The sequence below is a fragment of the Oppia nitens genome, unplaced genomic scaffold (assembly GCF_028296485.1).
Source record: "Oppia nitens isolate AA-2021 unplaced genomic scaffold, nextdenovo-longstitch-racon4-pilon3 scaffold1_pilon_pilon_pilon, whole genome shotgun sequence".
Classification (NCBI taxonomy): Eukaryota; Metazoa; Arthropoda; class Arachnida; order Sarcoptiformes; family Oppiidae; genus Oppia; species Oppia nitens.
In genome coordinates this window covers 3,577,002-3,603,842 of record NW_026533199.1, presented here as the reverse complement: position 1 = coordinate 3,603,842, position 26,841 = coordinate 3,577,002, and the positions used below count along the sequence as shown (strand labels likewise).

At 28.4% G+C, this 26,841-nt stretch overlaps 7 protein-coding genes across 8 annotated transcripts; 2 read left to right on the top strand and 5 right to left on the bottom strand.

Moving 5' to 3' along the window:
* The first annotated feature begins 34 nt into the window (after positions 1-34).
* Positions 35-3,234, top strand: LOC128952945 (zinc finger FYVE domain-containing protein 26 homolog). Its single transcript, XM_054298420.1, has 4 exons — positions 35-736; positions 811-977; positions 1,057-2,745; positions 2,815-3,234. Exons 1-4 carry the CDS (start codon positions 340-342, stop codon positions 3,229-3,231), a joined length of 2,670 nt encoding a protein of 889 aa, XP_054154395.1. The 5' UTR covers positions 35-339; the 3' UTR covers positions 3,232-3,234.
* A 187-nt stretch (positions 3,235-3,421) lies between these two features.
* Positions 3,422-6,316, bottom strand: LOC128966274 (lysophosphatidylcholine acyltransferase 1-like). Its single transcript, XM_054313123.1, has 11 exons — positions 6,162-6,316; positions 5,942-6,084; positions 5,448-5,671; positions 5,159-5,377; positions 4,791-5,028; positions 4,540-4,718; positions 4,206-4,477; positions 4,076-4,142; positions 3,878-3,995; positions 3,606-3,814; positions 3,422-3,492 (listed from the first exon to the last, which is right to left on the bottom strand). Exons 1-11 carry the CDS (start codon positions 6,306-6,308, stop codon positions 3,422-3,424), a joined length of 1,887 nt encoding a protein of 628 aa, XP_054169098.1. The 5' UTR covers positions 6,309-6,316.
* Positions 6,317-7,097: 781 nt separating this feature from the next.
* On the top strand, positions 7,098-8,151 carry LOC128952968 (uncharacterized). Its single transcript, XM_054298448.1, has one exon. It carries the CDS (start codon positions 7,145-7,147, stop codon positions 8,090-8,092), a length of 948 nt encoding a protein of 315 aa, XP_054154423.1. The 5' UTR covers positions 7,098-7,144; the 3' UTR covers positions 8,093-8,151.
* An 822-nt stretch (positions 8,152-8,973) lies between these two features.
* Positions 8,974-11,481, bottom strand: LOC128966273 (carcinine transporter-like). The gene is made up of 8 exons (XM_054313122.1): positions 11,454-11,481; positions 10,950-11,355; positions 10,785-10,888; positions 10,262-10,416; positions 10,025-10,193; positions 9,816-9,942; positions 9,229-9,744; positions 8,974-9,162 (listed from the first exon to the last, which is right to left on the bottom strand). Exons 2-8 carry the CDS (start codon positions 11,331-11,333, stop codon positions 8,974-8,976), a joined length of 1,644 nt encoding a protein of 547 aa, XP_054169097.1. The 5' UTR covers positions 11,334-11,355; positions 11,454-11,481.
* A 3,008-nt stretch (positions 11,482-14,489) lies between these two features.
* On the bottom strand, positions 14,490-18,510 carry LOC128952946 (putative N-acetylated-alpha-linked acidic dipeptidase). Its single transcript, XM_054298421.1, has 10 exons — positions 18,493-18,510; positions 18,199-18,428; positions 17,861-18,084; positions 17,425-17,793; positions 17,205-17,339; positions 16,963-17,138; positions 16,838-16,894; positions 15,572-16,746; positions 15,416-15,497; positions 14,490-15,342 (listed from the first exon to the last, which is right to left on the bottom strand). Exons 2-10 carry the CDS (start codon positions 18,230-18,232, stop codon positions 15,048-15,050), a joined length of 2,547 nt encoding a protein of 848 aa, XP_054154396.1. The 5' UTR covers positions 18,233-18,428; positions 18,493-18,510; the 3' UTR covers positions 14,490-15,047.
* A 1,319-nt stretch (positions 18,511-19,829) lies between these two features.
* LOC128952952 (mediator of RNA polymerase II transcription subunit 17-like) lies at positions 19,830-22,406 on the bottom strand. 2 transcript variants are annotated; one of them, XM_054298429.1, is made up of 8 exons: positions 22,198-22,406; positions 21,916-22,110; positions 21,717-21,852; positions 21,484-21,661; positions 21,249-21,401; positions 20,371-21,170; positions 20,157-20,305; positions 19,830-20,046 (listed from the first exon to the last, which is right to left on the bottom strand). In XM_054298429.1, the coding sequence occupies exons 1-8, from the start codon at positions 22,302-22,304 to the stop codon at positions 19,839-19,841; spliced, it is 1,926 nt and encodes a 641-aa protein (XP_054154404.1). In that variant the 5' UTR covers positions 22,305-22,406; the 3' UTR covers positions 19,830-19,838. The 2 variants fall into 2 exon arrangements, with proteins under 2 accessions (XP_054154404.1, XP_054154405.1); XM_054298430.1 differs by having other exon boundaries at positions 20,371-21,113.
* Positions 22,407-24,085: 1,679 nt separating this feature from the next.
* LOC128966272 (myosin-G heavy chain-like) lies at positions 24,086-25,848 on the bottom strand. Its single transcript, XM_054313121.1, has 2 exons — positions 25,790-25,848; positions 24,086-25,696 (listed from the first exon to the last, which is right to left on the bottom strand). The coding sequence occupies exons 1-2, from the start codon at positions 25,793-25,795 to the stop codon at positions 24,086-24,088; spliced, it is 1,617 nt and encodes a 538-aa protein (XP_054169096.1). The 5' UTR covers positions 25,796-25,848.
* Between the last annotated feature and the right edge of the window lie 993 nt (positions 25,849-26,841).

The window sequence follows — 26,841 nt, the reverse complement described above, 5'->3', positions numbered from 1 at the left end:
AATACTTGGAGTCAATGTTTGGCATTAAAGGGGTATTAAAAGTATCACATAATATGTGTAAACAATATTTAATTTAAAGTTTTTTACGTTTTTGACTGACATTTGTTTGACTTATTCTTTACCGAAGAGTAAAACTCATTGTCACTGAAGATATATCACTGAATGTTTTGGTGTCAGACACGAGAACAGCTCATTGAGTATCTCTTATTAACACAGATATGGAGTTCTGAAGTCACAGACAATTAGGTCATCCAATGGAATCAATTGAATGGTCTGAATGAAGACATCGAGTTACAAGACTTCTTCTTCTTCTATAACATACGTTTTGCCGCCAGAGATATGAGTACTTCCAGCGGCGCAAGTGATGACTTACGACGACCATCGTTGTCGTCGATAATGTCGTTGATGTGGGCGTCACCTAAACAGCAACTTTTGGCAAATTCATTGCTCGACGATCACACCGATAGATCCAATCCAATGGTCAGACTGTGCGAACACTATGAAGACTATGTAATCGGAAGTAAACTAATCAAATCACTCGAACCTAAAGTCCACAACAATTACATTAATATTATAACAAAACCGATGCTTATTGTGGAACAAATGATTATGAACTTAGAGTATGAGGCCTTAGAAGAAGCGGCGAAGATATTGAACTTCGATTATCTTCTGGAGATTTACGCACAAAAAGCCGTTGAGGTTCAGATCTATGACTTGCCATCAACTGGTGCTTCGGGTATATATAAAACAATTGTTTGCAATAATTATTTGTATATAAATTTTGATTTTTAAATATAATATAATCTTTAGTATTATCTGACGCAACACTAATCTCATCGACATATATTGATAACAAAAGTATGTCTTCATCGGTGAAGACTTATTTAATGCCAGAAAGCATTCCAACTAAAGACCAATGGATTCCCGACTCAAATGTTACCCATTGTATGATTTGCAAGTTTGAAAAGTTTTCAATGGTTTGTTTGATATTATTAGTCATCCATTATATTAATTATTGCTAATACATGTATAATAATATTAATAATAAACCAACAGTTAAACCGAAGACATCATTGTCGAAGATGTGGGCGAGTTGTTTGTGGTAACTGTTCTCAAAATAATTTGCTAATTCGTGAAATAAATGCCAATTCATCGGTTAGAGTATGTGATGAATGTTATGTTCAGACACAACAGCTCTATAGAAAAGAAAGTTTTAGTAGCGAATCCATGAGTTCTGACAGAGCCATGGCTTGGGTTCTGACAACAGACGACATTCAAAACGATTCACTTCGGATGGAATTTTATTATGACTCGTCTCCCAGTGTTTCTGTATGTCTGACCTTATTGAGGATGCATTCGGATAAGAATCGGTGCTGTAAAGTGATTGTCGATAATATTTGTAAACCATTGTTGGAAACAGTAGTCTCCAGTCAAGTGGACAATGGATTAATTATAGGAATGATTCGATCGCTATTAGTGTCGACAAAAATTTCAGTCGACGAAGAAAATCCTGAACTTAAAGATCAGCTAAACTTTCTTTTAGATCGTTTGGATGTAATCCGAATGTTAATTAACTCCAACTGTATTACTAAAGATTTGATAGCAATTGCACTGTCGAGCAATGATAACGCCATAATTAAACTTCAAGAGAGACTCATCGAAATGGAAAGATTTGAATTGGCCCGCGATTTGGCCACAAAGTTTGGACTCGACTTGCGATCCATATTCAAGACCTGGGCTTTCATTTGTCTAAAGCACTCACAATATTCAGAAGCGAGAGATAAGTTTAAACTCGTATTTGACAAAAATAAGACAACAGAAGGCAATAGAGATCTCGAAAATATTTTGAAAGTTTTATCTAAACGCAAGTATTGGTCAAACAGTACAGTTCGAGAACGATGTCATCAGATAACTAAAGGGAAAATCAATCCAAACGATGGATCAAATTCTTCAAGATTTTACAACGAAGACAATGATTTGCAAACAAAAAATCCGAAAGTTTTTATAGAAATAATGTATTATTTGCAAGAATATGGTAATAGTGAGGACACAATCAAATTTTTTTCGAAGAACTCGATGTGGAAACAAGCGTTTCGTGCTTTTCTTAATTATGCAAACAATTGTTCGACGAATATGTTTATTAAAGAGTTATTTATGGTATCCCTTCGCAAAGGCTCTCTCTCGACATTTCTCAGGGATTTAAAGACATGCGATTCGGGTTTAAAGCATAGCTGGAGATTCCTGTTATCCACCTGCAAGTACCTGAGCTCTAACAGTATGTTTCACGTGTTACATGTGCTGCAAGTGTTTATGGGCGATCATTTGCGGGCTGCCATCACTCAAATCAATTGGTTTTTCTTGAGTCCTCCGGCAGCCGATTATATGGAAATGAATTTACGAGTGATTCACTTGTATACAGCTAAACAACATTGCAAAGACTATCTGAGTATAAATCCAAATGACTATAGAAATGGTTGTCTTATAATGGAAAAGGAAGAAGTGATGAAACAAATTAGAGTTTTGAATCTTCAAATAGATATTACAAATGTTTTCAATGAGAGACGAATTAAAGGATTTTTACCAAATGAAGTCTATTCAGCCAAAGAGTTTGACATTGGATTTCACAGTCCGCCCACTATTCTTGATCACAACAAAGCAAGAAAAGTACAGTTAACCGCTTTGACTGCCATTTCTTATGGATCTCAAATTGCTGAAGGATTTAGTATATCACAGATGATAATCAAAGTTAGTGTTTACTAAATCATATATTTTCTATTGATATTAATGAATCTTTTTTATTATTATTATTTTAAGGACCATAACTTGGATGCGGCACAAGTATATAGACTTGCGGGACGAGCTTTAGTGAGGACTCCAAGAATCAATGTAATTGATTCAGTCTCACAATTATTAGATTGTATTCGTGCCTCAAATTCGGGCGATACTACTGTAGTGTGCGATGATGTGATCGGCGCCTGTATTCGTAGTGCAGCCGACCATCTCTTGATTGAACCACTGATTAAACTACTCTCTAATGACATCAACAAAATAGATGCTTATATATTGAGCGGAAAATTAAAGTCGGCTTATCTGTTGGCTGTCCATCACAATCGTGAAACAGATGTAACACGAGTTCTGGAGGCCTCTAAGCGCTCAAATGAGACACAAATTGGAAAGATATGCGAAATGTGGTTAAAACGTAAAGCAAAACTCATTGATATCGACAGTTAATATATTATTAGTAACAAATTGTTTGTGATATTTCTTAAAAATATTATAATAATAATTTAATTATTAAGACAATCAATCAATTATTTTTTTTATATAAAATATATTTTAAATAAGTTTTATTTTAACACAGACTACAAATATATTTATATTTTTATATACAAATAATACAAAATAAAAAATAATGAATGAGTTATTCGAGAGACTGTGCGTTCTCATCGACGGCTCGTTTGAATAATCGCTTCATATTTTGACGGATATACTCTGAAAATAACAATTTATTATAGAATTATATTATTTAGATAAACTATATTTACATTAGTTATTATATTGTTTGTAATTAAAAATATTTAATAAATTGTTTAAAAAATAATTACGAAAATCAAAATCATGTTTAACGAAGAATCTGTCGTTGAATTGTTGTAATCCAAGCGAATACCACAACAATGTCTTAAAGTTCAACAAATTGAGTGTCGCTTCGGATTCTGGACTTTCCGGACGAAATTTATCATCAGATTTGGATGTCTTCATGTGTAGAGACAGTAAGTTTATGGCAGCCCTTATTCGTTCCCAAAGATCTGGTTCTCTGTAAACGCGAAATATATTATTTATTTATTTTAATCTAAAAGACAAAATAATTGGATAATACCTGCAATCGCAGAGATGAAGAACAGCTAATAAATGAAGAGTTGTCGGTCCGTCGACTGTCGAGAATTCAAGTGCTTTAAGTAAATCAACAAAAGCCGACGATTTAACTATTTTTGAGGCTATAAATCATTTAAATGATTTTAATCATCAATTAAATATAATATTCATTAAAAAAAACTATGAATCTTATGATACATACATTTATCATATCCTAACAATTGTGCCAAATCTTCAGTCGACTCAATTGTCCTGATTTCTCCCTTTTTCTAAAATATATTAATAAATAGTTAATAAATAAATAGTTTATTAATAGTTTATTATATCTGTACTTCAATATCATTAATACAGGTCTGTATTTTATGGCAGAAAGTCTCGTAAACGTATCGTTTTTCTTGTGCCACATCACTGGTCAGTGCAAACTGTGGTACAGTCTTAGAGATGTCAAACTCTTTACGGATGACTCCACTCAATGGCAATCGTTTTGCATTCGAGTCGTTCTCCAATCTCTTCTTTTGGATGACTTTTTTTGATTTTGTCTTTTTTCCCGATATATTGAGTAATGCTTTTGGCACATAAAAGTCAGGCACATATACTCCATGGTCTGTATTAAGTAAAACTGGTATTTCATTAAAAATATGTCAATTAATTTTTGTAATTAATTACCAAAATCTTCTCCAATTCCCAAGTAATTTAAATTCTGGAAAATGGGCGCAAACTTTGGTGCCTTAATTTTTTTGCTTAAATTAGCGAAATTGCTGTCAATAGTCGACTCTTTTGCCATTTTATAGCAAACTTTTAATAGCTTTATGCAAACAGGACTCCGGAAGAGTCGAATTTCATTACTATTTAAACAAAATTTATTGCAATTATTTATCGGAAAACTTGAAAAGTATTAAAACTAAGTGTCGACTAACGCAAAGCCCATAAACATAACGTCATCGTAGGTATAAAACGACTGAATGACTCCTAACTCATCGCACATAACTTTTTGAACATTATTTGCAAAGAGTGAAGCGTTAAGTTTTTCTTCTTCATTTGGAAAATATGGCTCTAATTTGATTATCTCGCAGTTGATCCACATCTGTGACAATGAATAGTACAGAATCTTCAATAGTGACGGTCCCTCTTCAACCCAAGACTTGAGATCGTGTTCTTAATATATATATATATATATATATATATATATATATATATATATATATATATATATATATATATATATATATATAGCAATCAATTAACTAAATGACTTAATTATGATATATTATAAATTAATAATTACTTCCGTTATCCCATTTTAGAACTACTGGTTGTACCGGCAATTGTGGTAAAAATGCACCCAATTTGAACTGAATCAGTGTATTGCCATTAATACAGGTGCCCTCCGGGAACAACAAAATCTTGCCTTTCATTGCTCTCTCTTTGATATCATTCGTTGCTTGAGATCGCGATTCTCTGTCTTCTCTATTGACATATATTGGATCACTTAGTTTTATAATACCTGATCAAAAAAATTTTTTTAAAAAAATTGCACACAACTATGGGTTAAGTAGTTATCAAATAATACTGACTTCCGATGAAAGGGATCCTCGAGTTCTCGATTCTGGAGACAATGGCTGGAATTCCCAGTTTAAGCATTGATATCATATCCCAAAATGTCGTGTGCGGTGCTATTGCTATAATGTTTGGTTTTACAGCACTTTTCTTACTTTTGTCGCTCACTTTAATCCAATAAAATCCGCCAAAAAATAAACAAATACGAAGAATACCATAAACTATAAAATTGGCTACTTTTCTATAGTTTCAATCGTATTGTATTTAAAATTGTTATTATTTTTATTTATATAAAATAGTCATTTCTAAGATTAAATGCAGTTTTGTAAATATAGTGTAAAAATTCACTCATTTTAATACATTATTCAATCATAAAATATAAATCACAACTATATTATCTTTTCTGGTTCAGTAAAACTACTAAATTAATTGGATATTTGTAGACTTTTTTTTGCTGGCGATTCTCTATTCATTGCATTTTCAATAATAATTACTTAATATATTTATATACCTTAAAGTGTTTGTGGGAATCCGTAATAGACTTAATAAGTTTAATAAATGAAAGAAAATTGAGGCTAAAATAGCGGACAATGCTATACATAATAACATTGGAATAATTCTCACTAAGAATAATATTGAACCAAAAACATAGATCTAATTGTTAAACAAATAAATTATATAAATTATGTCATAAAATGTTAATTACTTTAAAATCTAGTTTTTTATAAAACCTTTAAATAATCAAATTTTGTGAATTGAATTTTATTGATGAATGGATTAACACATATTTCATTCAATTGTGTGTTAAGTATAGTTTTGGCTAATTTTCCAAATGATTTGTCTTTTATATGGGAACTCATTTGTCTGGAGACTGTCATAACATTTTACTAAACAATAGGTGAAATTGTAATTATAATATTGTAATAACAGAATTTAAATTTCTTAAAGATATCGTTTTAATGATTATTTTTGTCACAAATCTATTACAATATTATATATTTAATTTTATTTGAATTTCACGAGATATTTGTACAGAAATTATTTAAACAACAATTATTTATAAATATGTTTCAATGAATTTTATATTTTGTAAAATATCGAAATTAATAATAATTTATATTATCTCATAATGTAAACAATTAATTAAAAAATATTTTATATTTTGTTTATACCATTGCCTATTATTATTATCATTGTTTTTACCATTATTCTAGTTATTTTCTTTTTTAAATTTAATTGATAAACAGAAATAAATATACAATATATTAATTCACTGTTAACTAATCAATGACTAAATTTATGTACTATTATAAAATATTTTGAAGAATATCAAAGATTTTTTTTTAAATAAACTATTATTATTATTATTACATTATTTTCTATGTATTTTATTTATTATGTAAAATAGTTTTATTTTATTTTTAACATTCATTTATGTTTATAAGATTATGGATTTGGTGAATAATAAGTGACAAAATAAACTGTATAAAAATAATAGTAAAATCTAAAAAAAAACAATTTTTTATAAAAGATTTGACAAATCTTATATGATATACAACAATGTATGGCTCGATATATCAATTAACAGAATAATTAAATTAATACAAATACTGTAATTTGAATTTAATTACAGATTATTATTATTTTTTATTAAATGTTTTGACATTTAAAAAGCAATTCAAAAGTTATCTTTAAATTTATTAAAAACAAAAATATGAAAGAAAACGAAGAATACGGTGTTCTTAGCGATTGTGACAAACAATTTCTTAAATCCAAAGGCTATGAAACTATGACTAATATCGGCAGCTCTTATGATCACTTAGTGTTCAAAGCGAGAACAGCCAGTGGACAGGTAGTGGCCGTTAAGTATTTGCAGATTACAAACAAACGGAAACAAAAATATTTAGAAAGAGAAATACAGATAACAGACTTTTTGAGAGATAATCCGCACAAATGTATTGTCAAAGTGTTTGATAATATTAGAGATGAGACCAACAATCGGGTCTTTACGATCATGGAGTTGGGCACTGGCGGTGATCTTATAACTTACTTTGAACGCCGCAAATGGACCCGAATTGACGATCATTTGGCCAAATATTGGTTCGACCAGTTGTTGTCAGCTGTTAAATGGCTTCACGACCACAATATTGCCCACCGAGACATCAAAGCCGACAATGTTGTTATGTTTCCCGAAGGCGATACTTTTCGGCTAAAGCTTACAGATCTTGAAATGGCTATATTTGGTGTCCAACGGATCGGACGTTTTACGCAAACAATCAAATGTAATACTGTTTGCGGATCCATTGAATACGCTGCGCCCGAAATTTTTAACGCGGCTTACGATCCATTTATGGCCGACATCTACAGTCTGGGCGTTGTTTTGCATATTTTTGTGGCCGGAATTTCTCCGTTCAGAATCTATGGCTCACAACTGTTACAACTGAGCGATAGAATCAACAGAACTCAGGAACTGAAGCAAAATCCTTGCCTGGATTTCCCCAAAAAGTCTAACTCTTCAGCACAAGCTTTGGTACGACAAATGTTGGATCCAAAACCCGATACCCGAATCAAATTGACTGATATATTCAACAGTGAATGGATGCTAACGGGTGGCGATCAAGAAAGCAAACATTTTTGGCGATCCGTTCAATTAAAACATTGATTAATAAGTTTTTAAAAAATAAATTATTATAATTTTGTTTTTTATAAAAATGACTTAAAAGCATCACATTTTTCACTATATGATTTACTTAATAAAATCTACTTAAAAACATAGTATAATACAAATTATATAATAATAAAGTTTAAAACTACTATTTAATATTTTTTCTATATTTAAAAATTAATTATACAGTAGTCAGATATATCTATTTTAAGAACTTTACTTATATTTTCTAAACCAATAATTGGATTTTTATAAAATAATTTTTATTTTGTAAGATAGACTCATTCGAAATATATAATAAAATTTTTAAATAATTATTTTGAGTAGTTTTAAAATTATATAAAAAATAAATAAAAAATTTACATTAAAATTATAATCAATAGTTTTAGTGTTCACCAAATTGACACTCAAGTAAACTCCATAAATCTCGACATTGATTCATATACAGTAAATTAGAATATGATTTATGTTGAATCAATGTTTAGACCAATGGAGTCTATTTGAGTGTCAATCTGGCGAACATATATAAGTTATTGATTGTAATTTTTGCATTTATTTTTTTTATAATTTAAAAACTATTCAAATATAACTATTTATCATATATTTCGAGGAGGTTTTCCTTCAAAATAAAAATTATTTGATAAAAATCCAACTAATAGTTTAGAAAATATAAGCTAGCAAACTTTTTAAATTATACAAATTTTAAATTTATTGAAAATTAATATAATAATTAATGTTATTAAAATTTTAATTAAAATAATAATAACAAAAAACATATCTTAATATATTAAGTAATTCTTATGATATTTGCTCTTAAAGTTCTTAAAGTAGTTTTGTTTAAATATTGTATTATATAATGCAATATCAAATATATTACATTAGAGATGTGTTGTAATTGTGGTTTTAGCCAACGAAAAATATTTGCTATTTTTACCAAACTTTTGAGTGTCGGCACTATTTTGTGGTAAATTTTCGTTTAGTGTTTCGGGTAAAAAACTTGAGGCCACACCAGCTATAATACACGCCAAACCCATTATAAACATTGGAATCCAAAGTCCATATTTACCCTTATTTTTAATAATTTTATAATTAATATAATTTTTGGATAAATTATTAATACAAAAAAATATTACTAAATATGATATGTAGGGAATACCGATTCCGGCAAATGATGAAACAGTTGAACAAATACCCATTCCTTCACTTCTTAATGTTGTTGGAAATACTTCAGCCGATTGTTGAAATATAATCATATAAGAAGCAGCGGTTCCCGACTTTCCAATCATTGATAAGATTGTTATCAATATCTTATGGGAAGGATCTATAAATATAGGCATACATAGAGTTATGCCGCACAACATAAGCGCCGAAGTGTTAGTCCATCGACGACCGAGTCTGCTTTCAATGAGATACCAGCCCAACAACAGGGCCGGTATGTCAGCCAATGATATGAAAAAATAGTTTATTAATTCATTGCCGTGAAAGTTAAGTGAATTTAAAGTCAGTCCCGCGTAAGCCATCACATTGGCCACAAAGAGTAGGATTAAAATGAGAGTTTGTTTTCTTAATTCTGGTACTCGAAGAAAGTCACGATAAGAGTCATTATGTAATTGCATTGATTTCATTTGTTTCTGTTTTTGGCCCACTTTCTTGGTTTAAACAATTAATAAATTATTATTTTATAAAATACTTTACTAATTAAGCAATTTTTAAATAATACTTGAATTTGATTCATATAATCTTTTGGTAACTCTTTTCCATTAATTTTAGCCACTCTTTGCAAAACAGTGTAGGCATCGGCATATCGGTCCTGAGTTATTAGCCAAGAAGCAGATTCAGGTAAATATCTAATTATTATTATTTTTTATATTAAACTTATTTGTCAAACATTTAAATTAAAGCTTATGATAATAATAATTAAAAAAAAACCTCCAAAATATAAACGCAGGTATTGTAATAACAAATTGGAAAACAGCCAACAAAATCCAATTACCAGTCAAATAGACAACTAATGGAAGTAAACAACTGCCTCCAGAATAGGCCAGTGCTGATAGACTGGATGTTTTAGATCGATAGTCAGGTCCCACAAACTCCATGCCTGAAATGCAATTTACAGTATTTGTTAAATCAATGATTATCTATTGTGTCATTAATAACAATACTGACACATAATAAACGGTATTTGATAGTATATAACTGCAAGACTCATACAAATGCACCGACAGATTGCAAAACTGATATAATCGCGCAAAACAATGGGTGATATAAATGACAATAATATGATTATATTGACGACCAAAAATGATTTTTTTCGCCCAATCCTATTATATATTCAATTATAATATCAATTAATTTTATGCTTAATAACTTGTTATTGTTAATAAATATTAATATTAAACAATTCGTGATATAATTTAATTATATTCTTAAATAATAGTTATGTATATAATAGTCTAGAATTTACACCAATAGACTATTATCTGAGAATGAATTTAAGCTAAGTATTGTTATTAATTGATTCATTAAAAGTAACTATATATTAATATATAAAAATTGTTAAATATAAAAAATAAGAGAGAGAGAGAGAGAGAGAGAGAGAGAGAGAGAGAGAGAGAGAGAGAGAGAGAGAGTATACATATATATTATAACTGACAAATATATGGCACAAAAACCAAAATAAATGATTTACCAATCAGTAAAAGATGATAATATTGGAGTAACTATAACGAGACCTATGGCTCCTAATGATAACAAAAAGCTTACATAATGTGCATCATTGCAAACCAAATTGAACTAAAACAACAATTAATTAAATAGATTACAATTAAATTAGTGAACATTTAAAATCTTATACTTGAGTGGTTGCGGTTGAAGTAAACATTGATTTGTCGTAAACCCATCCGTTGTCACACTCTTTAGTCTTGACATCAGTTGTTATATTATTAAACGACAAACTTGTTGTGTTGTAAATTAAATCATAGTTTATATCATACATAAAACACTTATCATATGATACTAATCCCTGATCAATAGTTTCGATACTAATTAATTGTTTTTGGATATCATGTGATAAGTTGGCCAACTGTGGCACATAACACCAGTGGTCAGGTGTGGCCAACATAAACATATAGTCGTATAATATATTCAAAGCCGACGTCGGAATTAGGAATAATATAATCAAAAGTTTTTGAAAAATACCAAAATCTCCGACTGGTTTGAGTAAGTCTTCAAATTCCATGTTTTTATGAATATGACGACAACTGGTAGATAAATATTAATGATTTTTTAAATACAATATTATTATATTTATATTAAGTTTTGACAATTGTTTGATTTATATTTGATAATAAGTTCATACAATATAATTATGCCTTAAACTGTTTTTTGGTCTTTACATGTATTGTCCGAAATTGTGTGACTGTCAAAACCAATTGACAATTTAAACAATTTTCATATTGAAAACTTCATCCACGCAATTGTAACCTTGACTTTAATTTATTTAATAATTTAATTAAATAAATATTTTTATTTTTAAATATAAATGCCTGACAAAACTTACTTTTTAATATTAGTTATTAGCATATACAATAAAAACCTTATTTATACAGATTTGTTTAATATAATAGATATACACTTTTTAATTAAAAGTCACGATTTAATAACAGAAATAAATTTATATTACATTTGGTATAAATAAATAGAAATGACTACAATATAAGCAATTGATATACAATAGGTTTATAAAATATACGTATATAACAACAAAATGTTACATTAAAATTGCATTAAATTGAACTAAATTTAGATGTTTTTTATTTGATAAACATTATGTTTATATCTGTTTTATTTCATAGTTTGTTCTTAATTTAAGATTTTATTTATCAAAAGTTTTTATTATCAAAATACATTATAAACGTTGTATTGAGATAAGTATATAATTTAAAAATATTATTAATATATTGATTATTATTAGTTAAGTTAATAAAAAGATAGATTAGCTACTAAATTCTAAGTTACTAAAAAGTTATTTATTTTGGAATTATTGTAGTATATTATATAAATTTTTATTTTATTATAACCATATCTATAATTTAAATTATGTAAAGATAGCATAAATTTTAAAGAGTTTACATCATATTGAAATAAATCAATAAAATTTGTATAATTTTATAATCAATCAATCAATTACAAAAAATATGGTCAATAAAAAAGAATATTAATACTTAATTATAAGCAGTGATTTAAAAAATATATATTTAAAAAATGATTGATTTTTATAATGATTTTATTATAAATATATAGCTAAAATTAGTTTTATTTATAATAAAAATTATTATTTTGTGAGAAATGCTTGTTTTGGTATAATTTGTACACTTTGTTACCCAGGGTTGGTATAGGGAGGTAGGGTGTAATCTGCTCATTACCCCAGATTGAAACCATCTTACCCCTTAAATAGTTAGGGCCCATCTATAATTTCTTCCTATATTTAAACATAAAAAAATAAAAATTTAAAATAAATATTAACTGTAGAGTTCGGGCATCTCTACAAAAGAGAAAAGTTAATTAATAAATTCCCTCTAATTTTTCCCGAAAAAAATGCAAATATTTAATCTTTTTTTTAGACCGTTATAAAAGAATAAATATTTTATATTTCAATATAAAAGTCGAAAACTCAGATTTTTTGGCATAAATTATTGGTAATATTTGTTTATTTTACTTAATATACAATTTAATATAAATATTTTTTAAAATTTATAATAAAATGTGTTAATTAGTGTTCAATATTAAATAGTATATAAAGATATATTTCCAGATTAATTATTTATATATAATTGTTGTTAGTCTTATTATTTATATTATTTTTTAAGACATAATAATAAATACATTACAATATCATTAATTTTTAAATTAACAAAATTGTAGTTTTTTGAATATTGTTTAAAAATTGTCGTTTATATATGCAATAAAAACTGTACACTCCTTATACCTCCTTATACAAAGATTTTTTGAGATTTTTGCCTTTTACCCCCCTATAGCCCATGAGATCTAAAACTAATAGCAACCCTTGTGTTATCAGATATCGATTTCAAAAAATTAAATAACTTTTATTCGATGATTGTGTTTATTATAAAAATATGTGTGTTTTTATATAATTTACCAAAAAAGTAGAATATGTGAGTTAAATATTATACTGTATATAATTAGCTGTAATATACAAACAGTTTTTTAATTAGTCAGTTAAATATTTTAAAAATATTATTAATTAAAATAAAATCAATTTTGTTTCAAATCAACCAAACATTTAATTTTGTATCAGAGATAACAAAGATTAGGACAAAAGTAAAAAGGGAAACGAAAGACATAGGAGTTGTAAATTTGAAAGTCAAATATGTGACACAAATTTAGAAACAAATTCATACTTTTAGACCAAAAATCATTCATTGAATACATTTTGTAATATATATATATTGATTACATCCTATAAAGTGTTGAATCATATTTTTCATATCTTTAAGATATGATTTTAGTGTCAAAAAATTTTCAAATTTCAGGGTTGAGATTGTTTTTTGAAAAAATAGTAATTTAATTGAATTGTTTCCTTACTTTTGACATCAGATTGTATTACAAATACAACAATCTGTACGACAACTCAAATTCCAATCCAAAATGAATTTATAGTTATTTCTATTATTATATTTTATTTTACTTTTTGATAAAACAGCTAACATTAGTCCATTAGTTAAATAAACTAAATTTAATTTAATTAAGGAAAATTACATTTAAGTTTTAAATCGATATTAATTTTTAAAAAATAAATATTAAGTACCAAAATCTTTACAAGTTTAATACTCAAAACAAAATATATAGTGTTTAATAAATTATTAATTAGTATAAACTATATTTTTACAAATCACAGAATATAATTATAATAACTATATTTAAATATTAAATTATATAATAAATAAAATTATAAAAAACTATATTACACAATATATAACTGTTTATAAACAGTATAAATGCCATTAAATGAGGTCTTAATACTTAATAGTAAAGAATCATAAATTCATCAATAATTATAAAATAGATTGTAATTAATCTCAAAATTAAAAATATTATTAGAGTTAAAAACATTTTCAAAATTTTAAAATGAAATTCTTATGTATCACATAAATAACAATATATTATATATTAAACCAATTTCTCTATAATAAAAACTATCCGCAAATATACACTCAACATATTTGCTAACCCTGTGTTGCTATTAATTCATTGCAATAAATTATATATAATACAAAGTTAATTAATTGAACCAACTATTAAAAATTTATGATATATTATGAGCAATAAATCCCATATTACCTCAAAAATGGACATTTTAACTATTGTATTATAATAATAAAATACTAATTTTTATAAATAATGATAACATGATTGACAATTGCCAGTTTCTATTTGATGACAACATTTACTGTAATAATCAAATGTTATAATTGTTAACATTTTTAAAAGTTGATTCTTTCCTATTATGGTATAAGACATATCATTTAGAGCTATGATCCCTAAAATTATAAAAATTACAATAAAAACCAATAAAAATTGAAGTAACCGGTGAGTGCAATAATGTCTTAAAATATAATAAATAAATTGCAAAACAGATCCCAAATAAAATCACATATCAAGTAATCAAACAAATGTTTTTTTAAAACACATTAATAAATGTTAAGTCAGTATTAAATGATTTGAACTTTTAGTTGCCTTTCTATCTATATATAAGTATCGATAATAATGTTCAAAAATTTCTAATTCATATCATGTGATGATTGGCTCGAAATATGATTAATAAGTAAAATTATATGACATTAATCGTAATAATGATGTCTAGTCTCGCAAAAATCTAAATCAATTTTTGTGTATAATATGAAATTAGATATTATGATTGTTATCCCATTTTTCAGATAACATCGCTTATAGCATTTGATGCGTTATCTATAGTGGCCACTAGTATTGAAAAGTGTGCTCTAATCACATCCCAACTCCATTGAGTTTTAACACCGGTGCCTGGATGCTGTAATAGTACTGCAAACTCGTCCATAAGTCCGGGAAACATTTCATCGTATGGTGGGTCCACTTCTCCCGGTGAGAGCACAATATGACGTTTCATCATATTTCGCGGTAAACCATTTGTGTCTAAGAATGTGCGCTCAATTAACATCAACTGATCATTAATCCGTCGGATAGCCATTGGACTTAAATATATTAATATAATAATTAAGTCAAATATATATTTTAAAAAATAATTATCTAATTAAGAGGACATACTCTTTGAAATCCAATTTGTCTTGTTTTGAGTGAAACTTGACGGCGGCTTTCGTAAAGTTTTTAATGGCTAAATCCAATAATTCTATTATTCATAAATAATATAAATTAGTTATTATTAATATTATTTATAATAACTAAATAAATTAAATCAAATACCAATATTAATGCCATTATTAGTTAGTATGGTTTCCGTGTGTATGTATAATGTAATGTAAAGATCTTTGAGAACCTGTGCGTAATCCAGAAGATTGAATGGTATGAACAGTGAGTCCGCCAAATCTCTAAGTATTTCTCCCAATACTTGAGTAACTGCTTTATGATATCTGAAGTCAGGATCGATAAACTTTTCAATCAAATCAAAAGTATCGTATTTTGTGTGTAATAATGGATAACTCATTGAATTTATTTGATTATAAGATTCTCCTCTGAAATCATTAGAACTCGTATAAGTGATATCCAGTGCCGGAATTCCAGACATTATGAAGAATGGCGCGTAAGAAGATCTCATATCCAATTGGCGTACTTTTGGTCTGATCTGAAGTACTGCTGACTCTAAATAAGTTCTTAAAAGATAACCGGATTCGTTGGGCTCTTCTTTTAAATGCTTGTTTGCATTACTTAAGTCACTAATTAGATCGATGTCTGCATCAAAAGCACTTTGTTTAGGAGATATCATACCCGATGTGTTTCTCATCAATGGATAGCTAATTAGCCACTTGTCGTATACAGTTTTGGCTTCGTCTTCTTCATTTGGATTAATCACTTCTTTGGTGGCGTTAAATATGGCGTGATATAGAAGTGGTGAGGCGGCCACACTTAGACTTCCGTTACCAATCACTATGATGTCTGAGTTAATATAGGCAACGGCTCTACTGTTCAATATTTTTTGATTTTCCTCAATCCATTCAGTGGATCCAATCAAATTGAATTCTTCTGCACCCCAACTGCAAAATAAAATCGATCGACGCGGACGCCATCCTTCAACAAGTAAATCACCAAAAATACGGGATAATTCTAGAAAAGCTGCCGTTCCTGCGGCCGAATCAATAGCACCTTTAAACCAGGCATCTCTATGATTACCAATTATGACGTATCGATCGGGTTCTACTCTGCCTCTAATAGATCCGATGACATTATATATTGTTTTATTAACTAAACTATTGGCCACTTTTAAGTGTAGAGTAAAATTAGAAGAGCCGTCATTTCGGAAACCGGGACCTAAATAGTAACTAACATTTGAGCCAATATTCCAATCATTGGGAGCTTTTTTCCCATCCAAACGACTGAGTATTTCAAGAGCTGTCGTATAACTTATCGGTTGAACAGCAATACTAATAAGGATAAGGATTTACAGGTAAATTATAATAAGAAAAGTTATGATCAAATTAGTCTGAATAAGAGCAATATTGTCCCAAAACATACCTGGGTAAATTAATTGACGATAATGGCAAACGGTGTGCATATGGTGTGGCCGCGTATCTGATGCAAACAAATATTTATAAATATATTAAATAACTCTAATATTAGTAGTAAATAAAAGTACAAACCCTGGTGTTTGTGGATCTCCTAAACCATTCCAGAGTAATGAGTCGAGTCTTATAGCATCGGGTGGCATATATGGAGATTCTGGATAAGGTTTAGCTTTTAATTTTGGAGGATTATAGTTTTCCGGATCGGGATATAATAGAAGAGCTGCGGCACCCATTTGCTGAGCGTATGCCATCTTTTATATTAAAATTAATTATATTTAATAAAATAATATCAATAAAATAAATAAACTTTCGTATACCTGTTCATCAGCTGTCAGATGAAATTGTTTGGCAATTAATATGTTTCCGGCGATAGTATCGCGAGTTATATTATAGGCGTTTTGTAATATTTGGTAATCAACGAGACGGCCATAGTTTACAAATATAACAGAACTCTATATATAATAATAATAATGTTATTAAACAAATAATTAGCAAAACAACTGGTGATAAGGTTTTAATTTTTTTTGTGTTTTTTACCTTAATATCAATGTTTGGAGAATAGGCACAGAAGGCTCCTAAAGAATCACTGTCTTTATTGTCAGCGTTTAGTGAAGAATATATGGATTTATTTTGGTTTTGATCAATAATTTCAATAAAGTTTGATTCATTTGATTCGGGTATTGACAACAATACTGAATAATTTTTGAGTTCAGTTTTATCGAAATGATGGGCTTTCAAGAAGTTTTTAACTTGAATGGCAATTCTGAGATCATTGTCAGACGCGGCTAAACGTGATTCGCGGGAAAACTCTTTAATCACACTTCGGATGGACTTTGCATTAACTCTTTGTAATATCTTTGACCTAATGGTAGGATTTTCGTCGCGGACCGCATGTAATGACATCGCCTTTAAATGAAATAAAAACCACTTTTAGTGATTGGTTGAAAAATCATAGATAAATGTCATGACTGACCAAATTGGGGACACATTCCGAGTGAGTCGAGTGCGCGAAATAACCGATCAAAAATCCGGTCAATAATGTCAATACTGATAGCATTACAACACCGCATAAAAGTCGTCGATTGGAAACAAACGGAATATCTTCAGTTGTCTTCTCGTATATCTGAATGGTTCCGATCTCGTTGTCCGGCCACGAAAGGTCCGAGTTGTCCACTCCGTCCAGACCATCAACATCGTCTTCATTGACCAAATATAAGATAAAATTATATTATTAAAATTGAAATCAATATTACTTGAAAGTAATCATTAATAAGACAATTATGGTAAATGTATGGACATGTCATGTCATACCCCGATAGGGCCGATATTGGGCCGTCAATGTCATGTCCACTGAGTTATTAACCGATAATCGGTAGTCAAACTCAGAAAAACAATTATAGTTTGTATCAAATGATATAAACAACTAAAACAATATTATTTTAAATAATAATTGTTTTAATGTATTAGCGATTATATTGAGTGTCATTTGATATGATGTCCAACAAAACGGCGGATAATATTTGTGACAAAACCTGATTATACTTCAAATGAATCAATCATTTAGTCATTCATTCATTGATTTATTCAATCGTTTGTTTTCATTACTATAGTATAGATGTTTGCAAACAATTTCCATAACATTAAACATATATTTAATAACAACTAATCAATGACTGGTTTTCTGTTTATATTATAATATATTCTATGTATTGATTGAATGCTTGCTTTTCATAACAAAACATCACATCATATGTATAAACATTAGGCAAACACTTGTCAAACGCTATACACTTATACAGTATTAAAGTATATGTAAATTAAATGAGTTGTCTATACTATAGACCTATAGATTATAAACGGATTAACGATTAACTCTATCTCTATTAGAGTCGACTTTGTATTTATCGTATAAATGTATGACTCATTGATAGGTAGGTGTCATACAAGTAATACCACATATTTAATGCATCGATGATTACCTAATAATTATCAGACTATAGCTAACAATGACTTTATAACATAATAATAATAATACATGTATTACTAGTATATTATAAATTATTATATAAAACTTATAAATTTATTAAAATGTAAATATAAAGGAAAAAAATAAAATTAATGTTAAAACTATTTGAATATAAATTGACTATAAGTTATATTTAAAAATTTATTTCTAGATTACAGACAATATTACAATATTTRATATAAATTATTGATATTACGTTATAGCAGTATTTTTGTATATAAATTATTAACAAATTTCATACAATACTACTAATGCTCTAAAATTATTGATAAAATCAATTACCGGTAACTGAAATGCTTACTAAAATGATGACAATTCCTATATATTTGCCAAACAATTGGATGAACCACTTTTGGGTGATATTTATCACATTTGCGACAATTAGGACCTGAATTTATGGCCACAATTGATCCGTCACTTAATAACTTTAAATTTGTCCTAAAATTATTCAATGTAGTCATTATTACCTGTATTTTTAAAAACAATTTCAGACAACTAACTCGCTTATCGTTGCTTTTAATTATAGTTAAATTTTTTAAAAATAAATATTTATTTCAATGACAGATGTGTTGTTTTCATATTAATATAATTAACATTTGAATTTGATTATTGATACAGTATTAGTATATTACTGAAACTAATTTATTAAAACTATCAAATAGCATATCAATTAATTAATTTTACAATTTAATATTAAATATAAATTACGGTAATAGTTTACATGTCATAATTCAATATTATTTTTCATATTTTTATGTTTATATAAATTATAAAAATACAAATTGACAAAAATATTTTTCCAGAATAATTTCAATTAATGATTCTACATTTTTTTATAGTTATATATAAATATCAAATAAATAAATAAATTAAAGATACTAAAAAATAATTAAGAAAATAACAACTGTTATGATAAGTAGTTATCTTAATAACTAACGAGACTCGCCATCAGATACTCAATTTTATTGACAAAATTTTTTCCCTCAATCTTTTCCCAATCCACTTCCCGATAACTTCCGGTCAAGTTTTGCCATTTGCGGTCCCGAACTAAAGCACTCGGATAGAACTCTTGAGGTGACGAACACATCTTAACTTCTATTCCAGAGTAGGGACCGCATCGGATGGCAAGAAATCTAACAATAGATATATAAATGTATTATTAATATTATATTTAAGTATTATAAATGTTTTATAAATTATAAATTGATTGATTAAATCAAATTATTAAATTTATTATACATACCGATCGCCATTAGGTGAGACTAAAACTATTGACGATGCGGTGCCAATGGGCTCAACGTGACCGACGCCTACGTTTATATTTAGTGACAATACTTTCCATCCCATTGGCTTAGAAAGTGCTTGAATGGCAAATATCTGGTGTTGCGATATCTATACAGACATTTTAAATATAGTTTTAAAACTTAGTTAATGATTATATAAAACTCATTAAAAACCTGATTAAGTAATAAATAACGCAATTCTTGTGATTCATATGACATGTTTATGACTCTTCCGTCTCTAAGTATTGCTTTCAATGATTTGGTTGATATATGAATGACAAGAGGAGTTCTACAGAGGGATTCATAGCCATAGGAGACTATATTAATTTTGACACTACTTTTAGTGGCACTGTTAAGACACAGCCAATGGGCAACAATAATAGGATCTTTTATTTCGGAAGCAGTTGTATCAATCATATACATTGTCCTCAAACGTAACAAATCGTGTTGAGTCTGAGATATGATTTGCTCTAAAATGGTATCATTTTTGTTCATTTCTATTATTGTTTGTCTGTCATAAGCTTCAGGTCCCGCCAAATATCGTTTACAACTAACACCTAATGTTGCAGTAGTCGGATGAGGCATAGGATGATGMAGTGTGTTGTGATGCATCTCTCGCAACAGCTGATGCAATGAATGCTCTAAAACAGGTTTATTTGGTGAATCTTGTTTGGAGGGGATGGCTAGTGGTGATGACTTTTGATGCATGATTTTACCATTAATTGTTGTGTGACATAAAACTATTGACAATTGCACGCCAGGAAAAAGGGATGCAATTATCTTATTACCGATAACTGTGGTCGGTATCGACAGTTTTAAGTCAACAGCTTCACGAGCTAACTGAGCAAACAGTTCTTTGTTAAACAAAACGTTTTGGGCGTTTTCAAGCTTTTGGTGCCAATTCAAGTCAGCATTAGCTGATAAAACAGATGGTATGGGAAGAGATGGTTCAGTATCATCAATAACATCACAGTCTGTTAGTAAGACAGTAACAGACGTTAATTCACACCAAACAAATAAACAGTTAGATATTTAGTAAAATTCAATCAAACCTTTTTGTGTTTTCACTTGAAAAAAGCTGCCGCCTTCCAGATCTGCCGGTACTTTCACTTTGAGAGCACTGGCACGCGGACCGGTACCTGTACTAACTTGGTCTTCATTTTTAGTCACTTCAAACGTTCCCGTATGTGGAAAACGAGAACCGGCTTTAGTTTTAAAGAATTATTATTATTTTATCGGTAATTTAATTTCAAAACACTAAACATCTAATAATAACTATTGCTTTACCGCTTCGGTAACTGAGATCACCGAGTATTGAGTTTTCTTTCTTTCTTAATCTCCAGTTCTGTCTCATGTGAAACAACTCGGTATGAAAATCTGTGGCCCTATTCTTAGTGGCCTCCGATTGGGCGACACGAATACGTTCGGCGCCGTTGGATAGTATTTGAGACGCAACTTGTAGTGCCTGAAGACAATCACAATTATAATACAAGTATTAATTACTTTAAATTTTACAAAACCTTTTTCTTCGCAATTAAAGCTGTAATCGGTTTCATATCATTAGTCTCTTGAGAAACGGGATCTAATATCATATATCGTTTGTCTTTAACAACGGTTAAAACGTCTGTCAAAACAGTCACTTCGGTCAGAGCTTGTCTTCAGATTAAATTATAAAACATTAAAATAGTCTCAAAAATATATCTAATATTTAATAAATACTTTAATTTATTGCGAATGGAGTCAAATGGCCAAAGAGACGGCTGAAATGTGGCCAACTCTTTGCTATCATCGACTTCATTGGTTTCCGATATGGTGTCCGTCATGTCATTGTTTGTGTCATTGGATTCGTTGTCAATCTTGGAAAAGTCAATCTTTGACACCAATTTGGTAAAGTTGTCCGACATTGACAATGGTCTTCATAGTTAAGATATTTATTAACATTAAATTAATATCATTGTAAATAGGGATCAATTGGATCAAGCAATCAATTAAATCACTTACTGAATGTATTTTTCTTGTCCATCGTATGTAATATCTTGGACCTGATATTCATCTAGTGGTTCAACGGTAACACTGACCGACAGCGAGGACACGGTTGACGACATCATTGTTATAACCAATGTATAAGTGATTAACAAATGTCTTCACAAGTCTTCAAAACAGTGTTTCAAATGAATGTCTATTAAGAGTCACTTAATGTTAATGTAATCTATAGTTATCTATAAAAGGCCTAAACAGTAGTTGAAAATAATGTTAAATATTATACTATTTCTACAATACATTACACATAGCTTTTGTTACATAAACAGTACTTTTATTTTAGAGTTGAATCAAAACTATTATCAGTCAAACAAATATTATATTATAATTAAAAATATAATAATAATAATAAATAAATAGAATATTCTATAATATATATGAATAAAATTATTTTTAAAAAGTTAAAGAATATATAATTAATTAAATAATTGTTTATAAATACTTGTTTTATTAAAAATAAATTATAAAAAATAATTATCCGTAATAAAAAACATTAAAATCAGTTAAAATAAGTATTTAATAATTGATACTTTGATGATAACCTTTTTTATTAAATGCCTGACATATTATATATAAAATAACAAGTTTTATTAATATTATGATATATTGAATAAAGTTAAATGAAATTTATATTATTATAGAAATAAATTTTAGATAATTTCAGATTTAAATTATTTTATATATTTAGTTATACAGCGTTTTATATCATTGAACTAAAATTAAGGAAACATTTTTAAGAGAATAGTTTAAAATTGTAATATATTATCAAAATTTATAGATTTTAATTATATCAAATTCATAGTTAAAATATGAATTTACTTACAATAGATTATATTTATTTATTTTTAACAGTAGACTAATATTTAATTTTATTATTAAAAAAAGCTTTGTTTTGGATCTAAATTTATTTAATATGATATATTATTTTTGTATTATAATAGGAATATAAAAGTACATAATTAACATTAGTATACAACAAATATACAATTTTTTTAATGAAAGCACTTTAGTGTTGAATTAAATTAAATTATTGTTAATTTTTATATAATGTAAAATTATTATTACAATAATTATAATTTAATTTTTAGATTATATGAAATGAAATACAAAAAGCATTGCACGCCATCTAYTTATACATACATTAAGCAAATACTGTAAAGTATTTAAAATATTTGAAATAAATTTAATAAGTAGATGGCGTCTAATCATTAATAAATATAATTATTACTTTTGATTTTATACTAATAAATAAAATTTATATTAAATGTGTATTATATTTTAATTAGTTAAATTATCTACTAAACAAACATTATTTTATGTATTTATAACTAAATTATATTATTTATAATAAATAAAGCACTAAAAAGCTTAATAATTATTAATTTCATTATTAATTAAATTAGTTTATCATAACTTAATACATATATAAATACAGATGGCGTGCAATGCTTTTGTTTTGTATTTCATATAAATTATATGATATAATCTTAAAATTTTTAAAAACTTAACACTCTATATAAGCTTTGGTATTAATAATCGACAAAAAAAACTTATTGTAAAATTCAAGTAATTTAATATAATATATTAAACTTTTATTTATTTCATTATACATGAAATCATAATTTGTTTGTTTTATTTTTTATAGTTTATTAAAGTTATATAATATATAAAATTGCGAAATTATTTCAACCATTGTCTTTAACATTGATAAATAACTATTTTTTATAATAAAATAACATATAGTTTTTTAATTTTTATATATTCAGTATATTTAATATAGTTTATATGATAAAGTATTATATATATTATTAATAAAAATATTTACAAATAAAAATACAAAATATAAAAATTATAATGAAGAAGATGATAGTGAAGATACTGTGGTAACCAATGAGGAACACATTGTTTCTGTCGATGAAATAGTTCTAATAAGTTCTTCAGCTGTAATGGATGTCAATTTGACATTTGGTGGCGAAAGTGGAGATAATAAGTCAAAATCATATAACGATAAGTCTATATCACCGAAAATTTCATCATTTAATGAATTGCTTGAAAATGATATTGAATTGCCGTTAATGACTGTATGACTATTTGTCACATTTGTTGTCAACAGGTTTTGAGATATTGTCGACGATAGCGAGGGAACAGTTGATAGAGACGTCGTATTTGTCGTTATAGTCGGTGTGACCGTCGATGAAGAGCTGGTTGTCGGAGGTAAGAGTGTAGTGAATGAACAGGTATTCGACTTATTAGACGTTACGCTTGATCTCCCATTTAATGGGCTGACGCTATCATCGGTAGAGACAACACTTCCGTCACTTGCATTCGTGGCATTGCTTTGGTGACCGTTCGCACTCAGTTGAGACGTCTTGCTTGCACTGGTAGAGGCGGAACAGGTGGTCACCGATGAATTGAAATTAAGTACTGAACTCCAATTAATACTTGTTAAGCGATCAGACGCCTCATCGGAGCCCCAAAAAGCACTGTTGGCTGAGGAATGGGATGACAATGAGTTCGATGTAAAGTCCAGAGAAGAAGATTCGTTATCATAGACCACATTCGTAACCGAAAGTGACTTCTGAAATGGAGTCACTCGACCCGATGTTGTGTCCAAATCCATCAAATATTTATCGTAATCACCATTTGTAGTGTCCATTAATGAATCAGTTTCTGTGTCTGGTATGACACACATCGGCAGATATCTTGACGTCGAAGATGACGTACTGGTTGTCACCATTAAGCTATTGCCCTCCACAACATTGTTTGTATTATTATTATTACTATTATTAACACTACTATTATTTATATTATTATTATTACAATTATTATTATTTAAGTTAACTAATAAAGTCTGAGAATTATTGGAGACAGTGGGCGGGGGGTCGAGTGTCATACTCTGGGTGTTCATAACGGGCGGTATGAATGAGACCCCATTGGGTCCAAAGTTAATTTTAACGCCCTCTCTGTCCAATTCCCGCTCCAATGTCCGCAAAGTATTACAAATAAGTACTGAACGCAATAGACTGGGATCAGGGGATTGACGGAAACGATTCAGTTTACACATACTTATGTTGAATATCTGTTGTCTGTGTCGTACAAAACATTGTTGAACAGTCAGATTCTGGTGATTCAGTGGTGATGATGACAGACGAGATGTCAGGTTTGCACAGATAGTGGCCTTCAGTGGCGTCGTTGTAGTCGTTGATGTCGTCACTGTTATTGTTGTCGAGTTATTGTTCAGTTTGGAAGAAATTGGATGAACATTAAGTTGATTGTTGTTTGTAGTGGTAGTGATGATGGTATTTGTGGAAGTAATGTCACCCTTTCTGATGGACAGCGACTGTGTCTGAAGTGATTGATTCCCTGAATCTTCGTCGTCGTCAACAAACTTTCGTTTAATACCACGAGATTGGAGGTCACAATACATTTCATTCATACCAATACTTCTTGAATAGTAATTCTGTTCACAAAAAATAAATAAATAAAACTTTTGATTAGTGAAAAAAGTTAATTAAAAAAACAATTATCAAGAAGTGGTCAAAAGTATAAGTACCGGCATTTATAAGCAACAAATTTACTAAATTATCTATTAATTGATAAAGTTTTACATTTTTATTAAATCACAATCAAAATTATTTAAATGAAAAATCAATGCAAAAGCAACTGATTGGCAAAACTTGGATCACATATTAATAAAAATATATAAAACTATTAATGATTTTTAAAACTATTGCAATGTTTGATATGAATAATCAACTGAGCAGTTGTTAACTGTAGTGGTAGTCGTATGTAGTGGTAGTGTATGTGTTTGTGGCCCAGAAAGCACTGGTAGAATTGGGTCACCACTAACTTCCAGCCCTCTTACCAGTTATGTGTTAAATGAATGTTACGTTTCGAGTATGAGTTCGGCCGATCAGCTCAGGCACTGACTGACTGACTAACTCTACCGCTTATAATACGAAAATACAGATAGTTTTGGGTTAAAACACAAAATACAGGTTCTTATGACTGTATTATTGTAGTGGCAATACAGTTGCCACCGCAACCACCTGTGCCTACTTTATAACATTATGGGGGAGAAAGAGAGAGAGAGAGAGAGAGAGAGAGAGAGAGAGAGAGAGAGAGAGAGAGAGAGAGATAACACTTTACAGAGTTAACTATTTTTGTTATTATTATTATTATTATTGCTATATATGTACACAATATTTATATATACAATATTAATGTATTCAAATCAATAGTTAAAAGCAATACATAACCAGTGCATTGATGTCACTCTTATTGTAATCACAATTAACTCGCTTTCCCTCTAAAATCAACTAATCGTTTCTCCCTTTCCTTTCAAACCTACAGTTTTTAGACCTCTTTCTGTACCAAAATGTTGTCCACAAATCTTCTCTCATATTTTAAAAAAATAAAATAAAAAAGTTTTGCAAAACAACGAATTCAAAAATATGATAAAATGAGGAAAACTTTTATTGTTTTTCATGCGTTCAAAAACAATGAATAATACTCTGACTAATGTCATTCAATTTTTGTTGATCTTATGTAACATATATATACTAAAAGATATAATAAACATATATAAAATTTGTTTATAAAAAT